This window comes from Cnephaeus nilssonii, assembly GCF_951640355.1.
Source record: "Cnephaeus nilssonii genome assembly, chromosome: 3".
Lineage (NCBI taxonomy): Eukaryota > Metazoa > Chordata > Mammalia > Chiroptera > Vespertilionidae > Cnephaeus > Cnephaeus nilssonii.
The window spans coordinates 1,354,557-1,366,233 of NC_137074.1; the positions used below are offsets into that span (position 1 = coordinate 1,354,557).

The following is an 11,677-nucleotide window of genomic DNA, read 5'->3' on the forward strand; positions in this document are numbered from 1 at the left end:
CCCTGGGTTCCCGCCGGCGGCTGCAGGGCTGGACTCCGGTCGGGGCACCGGCCTCTCCCCGTGGGCTGTCCCTGTGGCGTGGCCATTCCTGGCGGCTCCGTGTGACGGGGCCAGCGATCCGTGGCATCTGCGTGTCGTGTCTCTGAGGCTCGTCCACGTGGCGGTGTCAGCGTGTTCTACAGCGAGAGGCGCAGGGTCTGCATGTCCTCCCGGCCGTCGTGGTCAATGCTGCGCCTCCGCCAGGACGGCCTTTTGGGGTTGGGTGGCCACTGGCTGAGTGCCCCGGACGCCCCGTGACGCACGCGCAGTGGGAACTGAGTTTTTAATCTCGTCTCTTCCCTCCTGGTTTCAGTGCCCAGGAACATCCTCTCCGCGGTGGACCCCGCCCTCGCCGACCCGGACCCTTCCCTGAAGCAGGAGGACGAGGCCGGCGGCCACGGTAACGTGCCGGGCTCGCTGGGGCCTCGGCAGGCCTGGCCGCGGGCGGGGGGAAGGGGTGTCACAGGAGCCGTGCGAAGGCGGCCAGTGGGACCAGCACTTTACTTCGTTTTTAAGTTTCACCTAGAACCAGTCCTCCCCGATCCACTCTCTTCCCGAAGGAAAAATCAGATCGAAACAGACGGCTGCTCAGAACACGCGGGCCTGCGGGGGGGGTGGGCTGCTGGCGAGCTGATCGCTCTGATCGCGCTGCGCCTGGGCGCCCGCCGCCTCCTGGAGGCCCTCAGGGCTTCTGTGTATCGTGGGCCGAGCCTCCTGTCTTCTCATCAGATCAGGACGGAACTCTGCTCCCTGGGCTCCAGGCGGAAACTGGCGAGCCCTGTCTAAGCTGCTGAGCTTTGGGGGGAAGGGGGGGTTTCCTTCATATTTTTATTGATTTCAGAGAGGAAGTGGGAGGGAGAGAGAGAAAGAGAAATATCAGTGATGAGAGAGAATCACGGACCGGCTGCCTCCTGCACGCCCCCTCCTGGGGATCGAGCCCGAAACCCGGGCCTGTGCCCTGACGGGAATCGAACCATCACCTCCTGGTTCAGAGGTCAGTGCTCAACCACGGCGCTGTGCAGGCCGGTGGGTGCGGAAGGCTGTGTGTTACTTCCAGAACACGTATGAGGGCTTTGCCCCGACACGTGAACAGCACGCGGATGTGGACATCACAGGGCAGCACCAAGCAATAGACGCCCTCCCAGCTCACGCTTAGGATCATTACCGCCCGTGTTCCCCAGCCCCGCCAGGCTGCGCCGCCCACTGCGCTCTCTAATCCCGTGACTACCACCCCCCCCCCCCCCAGCAGCCTCTGACCCCATGCAGCCTTCCTCTGAGGCTTGGGCCTGTCTGACTCTCCCGGGGTCCCCACAGCTCCATGGACGCCCCATCAGGAGCCCCCAAGCCGGCACCAACGTGTAACCAGGACCCGACTGTCATTTCCAAGAAATGTGACCCACACGCGCCCGTCTAACCGGGCCGGTCTCAGTGCTCACAGAGCGGCGGCGCTGGGGCTGAGTCGGACGTTCCTGGACGTGGCGCGCGCGTTGCCGCTGGGCAGGAAGCAAATCCGCGCCCCTCTGCACGGGCGGCGAGCGCGGAGTCAGCCAGCACGGCTTAGCGTCTCCAGTCCCTCTGTGCTTCACGTCCCAGGGCCTGACTTAACGCTCTTCCCGGCTCAGTCTTCGTTTGATTTCTTTGTTTGGTTTTGTTAATCCTCACCTGAGGGTATATTTTCCCCATTGATTTTCAGAGAGAGTGGAAGGGAGGGAGAGGGGGAGGAGAGAGAGAGAGAGAGAGAGAGAGAGAGAGAGAGAGAGAGAGAGAGAGAGAGAGAACATCTATGTAAGAGACACATCGACTGGTTGCCTCCCGCATGCGCCCCGACGGGGCTGGGGATCTAACCTTCAAGCCCTTGACAGGGAACTGAACCCATGACCCTCTGGCGCGCAGGCCAACGCTCTGACCACGGAGCCCCTGGCACGCCCCCCACGGGCCGGGCGGCGCTGAGGTCTGGGGCAGCTGCGCCTCATCGTCCTGCATTTGTCCTGACACAGGTGTCGACGCCGACCCCCGCGAGTCGCGGGTCCTGAGGAAGGAGGGGGTCATGGTCAGCAGCTCCCTGGCAGCCTTCGCCTACATCCGAGGTGGGTCGAGGGGGGGCCTCAGGGAGCTGAGGAGTCCCTGCGGGGTGGGAAAACGACCTGTCGATTGTCGCCTGCCGGGACCTGGAAACGCAGAGGCCTGAACTCAGGCTCAGCTCAGCCGGCGGCCAACAGGAGATCCTGGGCGGGGGCCGGGGGGGGGGCACCCGGGGAAGGCACGCCGGGTGGGGGTCGGGCTGCACGGCATCCTGTGCTGCGAAACGTAGGCGCGGAGGAATGCGTTTCCAGCTCGGGACGTGGGAAGGGCGGGATTAGTGCATTCCACCCCGGCCGGAGGCCACGGGCCAGAGCGCGCAGCCAACGGCACAGGCCGTGCCCTGCGCAGACAGAGCCCCCTCTGAGTCACCCTGTCACCCGCACGGTTGCCAAGGTTTCCAGCTAATCTTCCCCTCGAGGCCAATGGGACGCAGCCTGCCGATCGGCAGAGCCGAGCCGTCTCAGCGAGGGCACGGCCCGCGGGGTCCCGTCGGCCCACCTGGCACGGCCGCAGCTCGGAGCGCCGGCTGCAAGTTCCGGCAGCACCGCCTGCCTGTTCCCGGAGCCACACCCTCGGGGCCTTTTTATATATAAATGTATTTTTATTGATTTCAGGGAGGAAGGGAGAGGGAGAGAAACATCAGTGATGAGAGAGAATCATGGATCGGCTGCCTCCTGCACGCCCCCCACTGGGCTCGAGCCCACAACCCGGGCCTGTGCCCTGACCGGGAATCGAACCCGGGACCCTTCAGTCCACAGGCTGACACTGTCCACTGAGCCATGCTGGCCAGGCTATATTTTCTTTTTAATCTAGAAGGAATGAAGCTTTGCTTACATCACACATTGGTTCTTACATGCACATTTAAATTTTCTATGTAAGTTAATTTTTCAGCATTTATTACTACTATGGATAGCTGACCATTTACTGAGCATTTACGATACGTCGCTCCCTGAGTGTTCTGGTAGCTTTATCGGAATTAGTCCACTTCGTCATGAGCACTCTGTAGCGGGAAGGTGCTGTGAGCCCATTTTACAGATGCGGAGACTGAGTCCCAGAGAGGGTGTGTATCCTGCAGGAAGTCACACAGCGAATGAGAGGCAGCCCTGAGTTTGAGCTCAGGGGGACCACCCTGCTCCGTGTCCTCTCACGTACATACACGTAGTGACCTGTGCTCCAGACCCTCTTTCTGTCCACGGGTCTGTGGTTGCGGAGGAAGCCTGGTCTGCAGGCGCTGCCCAGGCCTGGCTTCGGCTCCAGCTCCTGCCAGGACCCTCCCCACCCTCCCGCCCTCCCCCCCTCCCCACCCCTGACCCGTCCTCTCCCCATAGCCTTACCCACCCTTTCCACCCTCCCTGCCCCTGACCCGTCCTCCCTGCTCTCCCTGCCCTGACTGTCCTCTCCCCACAGCCCACCCCGACAGGGCCGCCCTGCTCTTCGTGTCCAGCGTCTGCGTCGGCCTGGCCCTCACGCTGTGCGCCCTGGTCGCCCGGGTGTCCTGCGCCAGGGACCTGCGGGCGCTGCGGGGGGCGCGGGAGCGCCTGGTGGCCGGCAGTGACGGGGCCTCGGAGGACAGCGAGGACGCGGACGGGAGCGAGGACTCCTCCGACTCCAGCTTCCCCGGGGAGCCGTCGGGCTTTCGCAGGACTCCGTACCCCGCCTACACGTCCATCGAGGCCGCGGAGCTGGCTGAGAGGATCGAGCGCCGGGAGCAGATCATCCAGGAAATATGGATGAACAGCGGCCTGGACGCCTCGGTGCCACGGAGCGCGGGCCCCTTCTACTGAGCGCGGCACCTCGCTACGCCTCGACGTGCCCGACCTGAGCAGGCAGCGCCCGGCCCCTCGGTGCCCGACCTGAGCAGGCAGCGCCCGGCCCCTCAATGCCCGACCCGAGCAGGCAGCGCCCGGGGCTCTCAATGCCCGACCTGAGCAGGCAGCGCCCGGCCCCTCGGTGCCCGACCCGAGCAGGCAGCGCCCGGGGCTCTCAATGCCCGACCTGAGCAGGCAGCGCCCGGCCCCTCGGTGCCCGACCCAAGCAGGCAGCGCCCGGGGCTCTCAATGCCCGACCTGAGCAGGCAGCGCCCGGCCCCTCGGTGCCCGACCCGAGCAGGCAGCGCCCGGCCCCTCGGTGCCCGACCCGAGCAGGCAGCGCCCGGGGCTCTCAATGCCCGGCCTGAGCAGGCAGCGCCCGGGGCCCCCTCGGTGCCCGACCTGAGCAGGCAGCGCCCGGGGCCCCCTCGATGCCCGACCCGAGCAGGCAGCGCCGGGCCCGGTCTGTCCCACTGGTACCTTCTGTGAAGGAGACTCTGTCGTGTTGTTCGGACCCGGGGAAGCCAGACCGCGCCTGAAGGACACTTCAGGGTGTTCGCACACGTTTCTAAATAACCCGCAGGGCGTCTTTGACGTCCGTGTTTGTTTGGGTTCCTGTCTGCACGTGGGCACGATTACCGGTCACTGATGGAGCGGGTCACGCCGCCCGTCCCCACGCTTTGCTGGGGCCGCCATCACGCCCACGGCGACCGCAGGCACCAGGGCCGCGGCCCCTCTTCCCGCTGAGCAGACGGGCCGCGCAGCCACGTAGCTGCACTGTCACCAGGGTGCACGCGCTCACCGCTAGCGCGTTTTTAAAAAATACGTTTTTATTGATTTCAGAGAGGAAGGGAGAGGGAGAGAGAGAAACATCAATGAGAGAGAGTCATGGACCGGCTGCCTCGTGCACGCCCCCCACTGGGGATGGAGCCCGCACCCGGGCCTGTGCCCTGACCTGGATGGAACCTGACCTCCTGGTTCCTGGTCGACGCTCACCCCTGAGCCCCGCCCCCGGGCTTGCTGGCGGATTGAAGCGCTAACACCACTCGGTAGAGCAGGGGCGGCGGCGGCGTCTTTCTTCATGGCGGACGCTAGAGAGGCCGGGCGTCTGTGTCCCGGCCGCCGTGACTGCTGACCCTGCTGCGGGCTCAAAGGCTGGTCCGTGATGAAAGCCACCGTGTTCCAATAAACCTTTATTTATGCACAGTGACGGCGAACTCATTGTCACATGTTGCACGTTACTCTTCAGCCTAAAGCACTCCGTCCTGCTAGTTTAGAGGTTAGTACGGCGGGACCTCCCGGGGGAGAGGGTGGACGGGTGGCCTGGCGGTTCCGTGCACGGGGCCAGGGGCATTACCTTCAAGTTGTTGCAAAAAACCCCAACCACACACACACACGCACTCACACATGCTTACACACACATACACACACATGCACACACAAACACATACACATGCACATTCAGACACACTCTCACAAACACACACATACACACGTGCACACACGTGCATGTGCACACATGTATGTACATAATCCTCTTTTCCCCTCTGAGTGCACAGCGGGGGGGGCGGGCAGTGCTAACAGGAGGACACGGCGTGAGGGTGCATCCCCACGGCCCACAGTGACGCTGCCTGAGCGTCCGGCCCGGCCCGCCTGTGCAGGGACGGGACCTCCCGGGCCGCTGGGCCCGCAGGGATGGGGCTCCCCGTCCGTCTCCCCTGCAGACGCTCCCACCGCTCGTCACTGAGTTGCCGCGGGTGATCAGCTCGCTGTCGGGGGTCACGGTGCTGTGTGCGTGACGCCCCAAAACACAGGAGCAGTGGGGCTGGCGATGCGGAGCCGCCACAGAGAAGCCGGGGGACGGACCTGGCGGGTGTGCTGCCATCTGGGGCGACACCGCCGGGGCCCGGAACGCCTCCCCTTCGACGCGGGGGGCTGTGCTCTCGAGAGCGGCCCTTCAGGAAGTCCCAGACCAGGACCTCCTCTCAGGAAGCGGGGCTGGGGTGAGGGCTGGGGACGGGGTCCAGCCTCGGGGCGTCAGGCCTGGGGGCCATTGGGCACCGTCCCCCGGGGCAAGGGGGTCCGGGAAGAGCCAGCTGCCTCCCACAGGAGCCAGCCGGTCCATGATTCCAGGGCCACACAGCCCTGCCCCACGGCCCCTCGGCCCGGGGAGGGGGACCAGCCAGCCGCCCGGGCCCTGCACACGGGCGGGCGGACGGAGCACTCTCACCCCCTCCCCTGGCGGCTCCGGCTCCCGGGCGTGCGCTGTCTAGGGGGGGCCTCCCGAGAAGCGCCCCAGCCCCAGCGCCTTCACCCCACTTTGACCCCACCCAGACCCGGGAAGCTGGCGTCAGCCGTCGGACGTGCCTCTGCCCGCCCTGGGCTCGGGCCTCGCTGTGTTGCCCTCCGGCCTCGGACTGGGTCCTGCCTTGGTCTCAGGGTGGCCCGGCCGTGCCCTCGTCCCCGCGCCTATCAGATGGGCTCCTTCCGGGGGGCTCGGGGGGCCGTGCTGCTCACCCAACAGGAACGGTAACGTTTCGCACCTGCCTCCTGGGCGGCCGCACCGCAGGGCCCGGCCCGTGACTGTCCCGCCCCGGCAGCCAGCTGAGCGCGGGGACACGGGGACGAGCTGTGGAGAGAGGCCCCGGCGGGAGGGGCTCGTGTCCGCTGAGCGCAGAGCCGGTCAGGCCTGACCCCCCCGCTCGCTGAGCCAGGTCGTGTGGCGTCTCCCACACACGGACTTAAAGTTGTGCCCGGTCTGGCGGCGTCCGTGAGCCCGGGACCCGGTCACTGGGTTGAGAAGCCCATTGTGGGCCCGGCCCCGGGCGGCACGGGCCCAGCTCCACCCCAGGCCGGGGCGGCCTCGAGGTTAAACCCTGAGGAAACGGCAACCACAGGCCGGCGGCCGAGCTGGGAACGAGGCGGGGAGAGCCGCGAGGATCCTCGCCCACGGGGAGCGGCGGCCGGGCCCCGCGGCCTCGGGCATCGGGGCGGCCGGGGCCCGGAGACACTGCACCCTGGGAGCGCTGGCCGGCGGCTTGTTGGTTCCATCGGCTGCGGCTGACCTTGAACTCCATGGGCCTGAGCTTCCAGGGGCCACGTATGTGCAAAATGTCTCCAATGAAAGTGTTTTCTCTTCGTTCTGATTTTTTAAAATACATTTTTATTGATTTCAGAGAGGAAGGGAGAGGGAGAGAGAGAGAAACATTTAATGATGAGAGAGAATCATGGATCGGCTGCCTCCTGCATGCCCCACTGGGCATGTGCCCTTGGCCGGAATAGAACCTGGGACCCCTCAGTCCGCACGCAGATGCTCTATCCACTGAGCCACACCAGCTAGGGCTTCCTTCTGATTTTCTTGTTAATACCTTTTCCTTTTTCCGGTTTACTTTATTGTAAGAACACAGCACGTGACACGGACACGGATACGCACGCATCGCCTGCTCCTGTGTCCCGGCCGGGCTCCAGTCCGCGGCAGCCTATTGGCGGTTCCGTGCTGGGGGAGTCAAAGGTTATGCGCAGACTTTCCACGGCTCCAGGGTGGGCGCCCCAACCCCGCGCCTCGCCAGGCTCCGCCGTGATGAGGTTTAACGTCGGCCCCTCCGTCTCCCTGGTCACAGTTCAGGGCTCAGCGGCCCCTGCCAGCCGCGCGGCAGGTACTTCTGAGTTCGACATGGAGTCAGACGCGGAGACACCTGCCCAGCCCCGCGCCTCGCCACCTAGGTGCCATCAGATGGAAACCCCGGCCCAGAGGGGGCCCCCCACCCCTCCTGTGCTCACCTTCCTGGGGGCACCCACCCATCCGGGTCTCCACGCCCGAGTCCTCTGTGCTCCCCGGCGCCTCGGTGCCCGTGCCCACGGCCGGAGCCGCAGCCTCGCTCAGGCGGGGCCCCACCTGTGCAGCCCACCTGCGGCCGTCCTGGGCGGGCCCGTCAGGGGCGGGGCCCCTGGGCTAATTAAGCCTGATTTTCGGGTGCTGAGAGCCACCCAGCTGGTCCTAATACCTTGGAAATGACCCCAAAGCAGCCAAATCCTGTGGGAGAAACTAGCCCAACGCTCCCGGACGGCACGGCTCACGTGGGCGCGGGGAGGAGCAATGAGCTTCGTCAGTGCAGACCGATGTCGAGGCCACACGGCCGGGCCCTTCTCGGCAGCGCGGCCTCTGCCCGGCCGCTCCCCATCGCCGGCAGCAGATTCCGTCGGGAATGAGGCGGCCTTCCTGATGGCGGCAACCCGCCCGCGGGCCGTGAACTGAGGGCAGGACTTGCAGGACAAAGAGAGGAAAGCCGGTCACTTCCGACGGGTCGTGTACTGATTCCAACTCTTTCCCCGTCCCAACGCCGAGCCCGAGGCCGGCGTCCTTTCGAGAAAAGAAAAATAGAGCCTCTCATTTCCTCTTGTTTCAAAGTCGAAGGCGGCCGGGAGGAGGGGCCGCGTCCACGGTCAGTGAGTCAGCAGCCTGACCCGGAAAACGCGGGGAGGCGGGGCGGCCTGTGTCCCCAACGCAGGGAGAGGAACACGGTCGACAGTGAGCGGCAGGAGGACGTGTTGCTAACCCACGAAGAACTTGCCAACCGGGAGGTGCCCTGGGCTCTGAGCTCCGGGACTTCCTTCCTGAGGCCCGGCCGCTGATGGGAAGGTGGCGGGACAGCGAGGCGGGCCGGGAGGTGAGGGGGGGTCGCGGGGGATTCTGCTACACGCGTGGGGCCTGCATCGCTCAGCTCATGCGTGTGGCAGATGTTTAGAAAGAATTCCAGCTGCTCTGGGGAAAAGTCCTGTGTTGTGTCTTAAGTAAGGTAGACAAATTCTTGAAGTCAGATTATTAAATAAAAAGTGCAAGTTAGCCCGGCTGGTGGCGTGGCTCAGGGGTTGAGCATCGGCCTAGGAACCAGGAGGTCACGGTTCGATTCCTGGTCGGGGCACACGCCCGGGGTGTGGGCTCGATCCCCAGTGCGGGGCGTGCGGGAGGCAGCTGATCAGTGATTCTCATCATCCATGTTTCTATCCCTCTCTCTCTTCCTCTCTGAAATCAATAAAATATATTTAAAATGTCACCTCTCTCCTTGGCAAAGACACCTTGAGAATGACCTTGAAGACCAGGTTCAGACGTGACGTTCTCAGGCTCAGGGTTTGGTGCCGAGATGCGGCCCGTGGGGGGAGGGGGCACTGACTCTCCCTCCGCCGCGCAGTGTCGGCCGGGCCCGCGGGCGCAGATGTCACGTCCACAAAGCCCGGCCCTCGGCCTCCCGCCCTGACAGCAGCCGTGCCCGCCCCTCCCCGTCCTCAGACCGCTGACGGCCGTCCTCCCCCCTCACTCACGGTTCATATTCTTTAAAAAAGAACGAGAGGCGCCGACCGGGACGGAAACTCCCCTGCAGGCTTGGCCGGAACCCAGAGGGAACATTCGTTTCAGCAAAACCCACGCCGGCCCGAAAGCCAAGGTGCACCTTCAGCCTGAAGGTTCGCCTCTTCTGCGCGTGGAGGCGGGGCCCCCGAATGGCCGGGGCCACACTGGGCGCCCGGGAACGTGGCCCCGGAAAGGAGAGCCGGCGGCTACGGAGACGGGCTCCTGGGGCGGGGGGTGCCGGCCTCGCCCCTGGGGTCCCAGCCCGTCCCCTGAGACTCTGCTGGGGGGAGGGTGTCGCTCGTTGTCACTTGTGCCCTGAGTGCAGCCTGCCGTGTGACTGCGCTCACAAAGGCGCCTGGGGTGGGGGCGGGGGATCCATCAGCGCCTTCCAATCCCGCCCGGCAGCACCGGCAGCACCGACAGCGTCCGCCCCGCCGCCGGGAAGGGCTCCCTTTCACTGCCGCGTGTCCAGTGCCTCCTCCCGGCCCTCGGCAGCTGTTGAGGGACAAGCAGAGCACACGTGTCTGTGTGTTCATATCTGTGTGCATGTATGCACCTGTATGTACATGTGTGCACATGCATGCGCGTGCCTGTTCCCATGGGTGTGCACATCTCTCTGTGTGCGTGCACATGTGCATGTACATGTGTGCATGGCTGTGTCTGTGGTGGGGGAATGTGCACGTGTGCGCACATGCGTGTCAGCTCCCTCAGTCCTGAAAACCCCACTGGGCGTGACCAGGTGTGGGGCGCGGCCCCTCTGCAGGGGGCGCCGTGGGTGTGAGGAGGGGCCCTGGCTCCCGGTGACGCCGCTCCGTTCCCGCCTCGGCACTCGGAGGTGCGTGGCCGGGTGACGGGTGGGCCCGGTGCCTCGGCTTCTCTCTGGAAGTTCGGCCGCAGCAGTGCCGTCCAGGGCGGTGGCGGGCGGGCAGCGGGCCAGGGCTGCCGAGTGCTGGGCGGGCCGGTGTCAGAGCCGGGAGCCTCACACGCACCGGAGAGAGCAGCCCCCCGCCCCCCCAGCGGCTCCGTCGCCAGGTCCCGGGGTCTCCGAGCCCGTGCGTGTCCTTCTCTCGGAGTAAGTGGCTGCGTGCCCACCGCGGCCCCGCCTCCCTCCCCGCCTCGGCCGCTCCTGCGAGGGCCGCGGGGGCCTCGGGGGCCGGTGGTCGCCCACCCACCCTCCTCGAAGGCGCCAGGTGTCCCCGTCTTCCGCTCTCGTGGTGCCGCTCCGTGCGGTGGGCTGAGCGGGGCCCCCGGAGTGCCCGGGCCGTGCCCGGAGACTGGAAACGGTCCCTCCCGGGGGGGGGGGTCCTGAGGTCGTGGTCCCGTTCGGGCTCTGGGCGCGGTGGCCCTGGGTGTGTCACTGGGGCCAGTTCAGTGATAAACGGACGTGGACGTGAATGTGTCCCCTCCAGTCCCGGGCGTCGGGTCTGTGTCGTCGCCGGGCCAGGGATGCGGGTCCGGCCTGTCCAGGGGGCCCCTCCCGGCAGAGGCCACGCCCCAGGGACTGGGCAGCAGGCGGCCGGCCCAGCCGCGGGAGGGGGTGCTCGCGGCCCCCGGGAGGGACGGCAGCGCCACTCGGTGGGAACACGAGGGACGTGATGGCCATCCTCACGCCCCGGGGCGGGGACGCCATGGCCCGCTGGGCCTGCTCCCAGCGCCGGCCCCTCCGAGGTGCCCGGGCCTGGGCTTTCCCACCAGAACGAGGACTTCGGACTGAACTCCGAGGTCAGCGGGGGCCCTGCAGGCGACCGAGGCGGGCATCTCGTTCCCCGGCCGGCCCCCAGCACGAAACCCCCTCTGATGTCCGGGGCGCCCACCACGGTGCGAGTCCTCACACCCTGATCCAGTCGCAGAAGCAGCGAGGTGGCTGTGTCCCCCCCCCCCCCCGCCCCCCGCTGTCTGCTCCGGCCCAGCTCGGCCCACAGACGGGCAGCGGGGGGCCGGGTGCGCCTGCCCAGGACTGAGGAGCAGGGGCGAGGAGTGGGCGGGCGGCGGGCACAGGGTCCGCTCTGCTCACCGGGTTCCGGCAGCCGGGCCTGGGTCCTGCCCCTTCTACCACTGACGCCCCGAGCTCCGCAGGCCCCCGGGACCTTCCGCTGCTGCTGCTGCCGTTGATCAGTCCCCTGTCGTCCCGCCGGAACCTGATTAGCCCCGGGCTCCGCGGGACTCGGCAGGACGAGAGGTGGAGGAGCGTCCACCCGGAGGCCGCAGCGCCGTGAGACTCCCGGCCGCCTTCTCATCACCGGGAGACGGGACGGCGTTGAGGTGCTCCTGTATTTCACTCTAATTCTTCAGCCGTGGCATTGCAGCCCTGGCCGGTGGGTTCAGTGGTTAGAGCGTTGGCCCAAACAGTTAGGACCGAAGGGGCGTGGGTTCGGGTTCGATTCCCGGTCAAGGGTCCGCA

At 66.4% G+C, this 11,677-nt stretch overlaps 1 protein-coding gene across 4 annotated transcripts in view; it reads left to right on the forward strand.

Moving 5' to 3' along the window:
- The window catches only part of EVA1C (eva-1 homolog C), a 35,907-nt gene extending 30,730 nt beyond the window's left edge, over positions 1–5,177 (forward strand). For 2 of the 4 annotated variants that reach the window (XM_079762618.1, XM_079762621.1), the window contains exons 6-9: positions 353–439; positions 2,037–2,126; positions 3,529–4,265; positions 4,378–5,177. In XM_079762618.1, coding sequence (XP_079618744.1) covers positions 353–439; positions 2,037–2,126; positions 3,529–3,905 — 554 coding nt within the window. In that variant the 3' untranslated portion in view covers positions 3,906–4,265; positions 4,378–5,177. The remainder of the gene's footprint in view (positions 1–352; positions 440–2,036; positions 2,127–3,528; positions 4,266–4,377) is intronic. The other 2 variants (XM_079762619.1, XM_079762620.1) reach the window with 2 other exon arrangements.
- Positions 5,178–11,677: the final 6,500 nt, after the last annotated feature.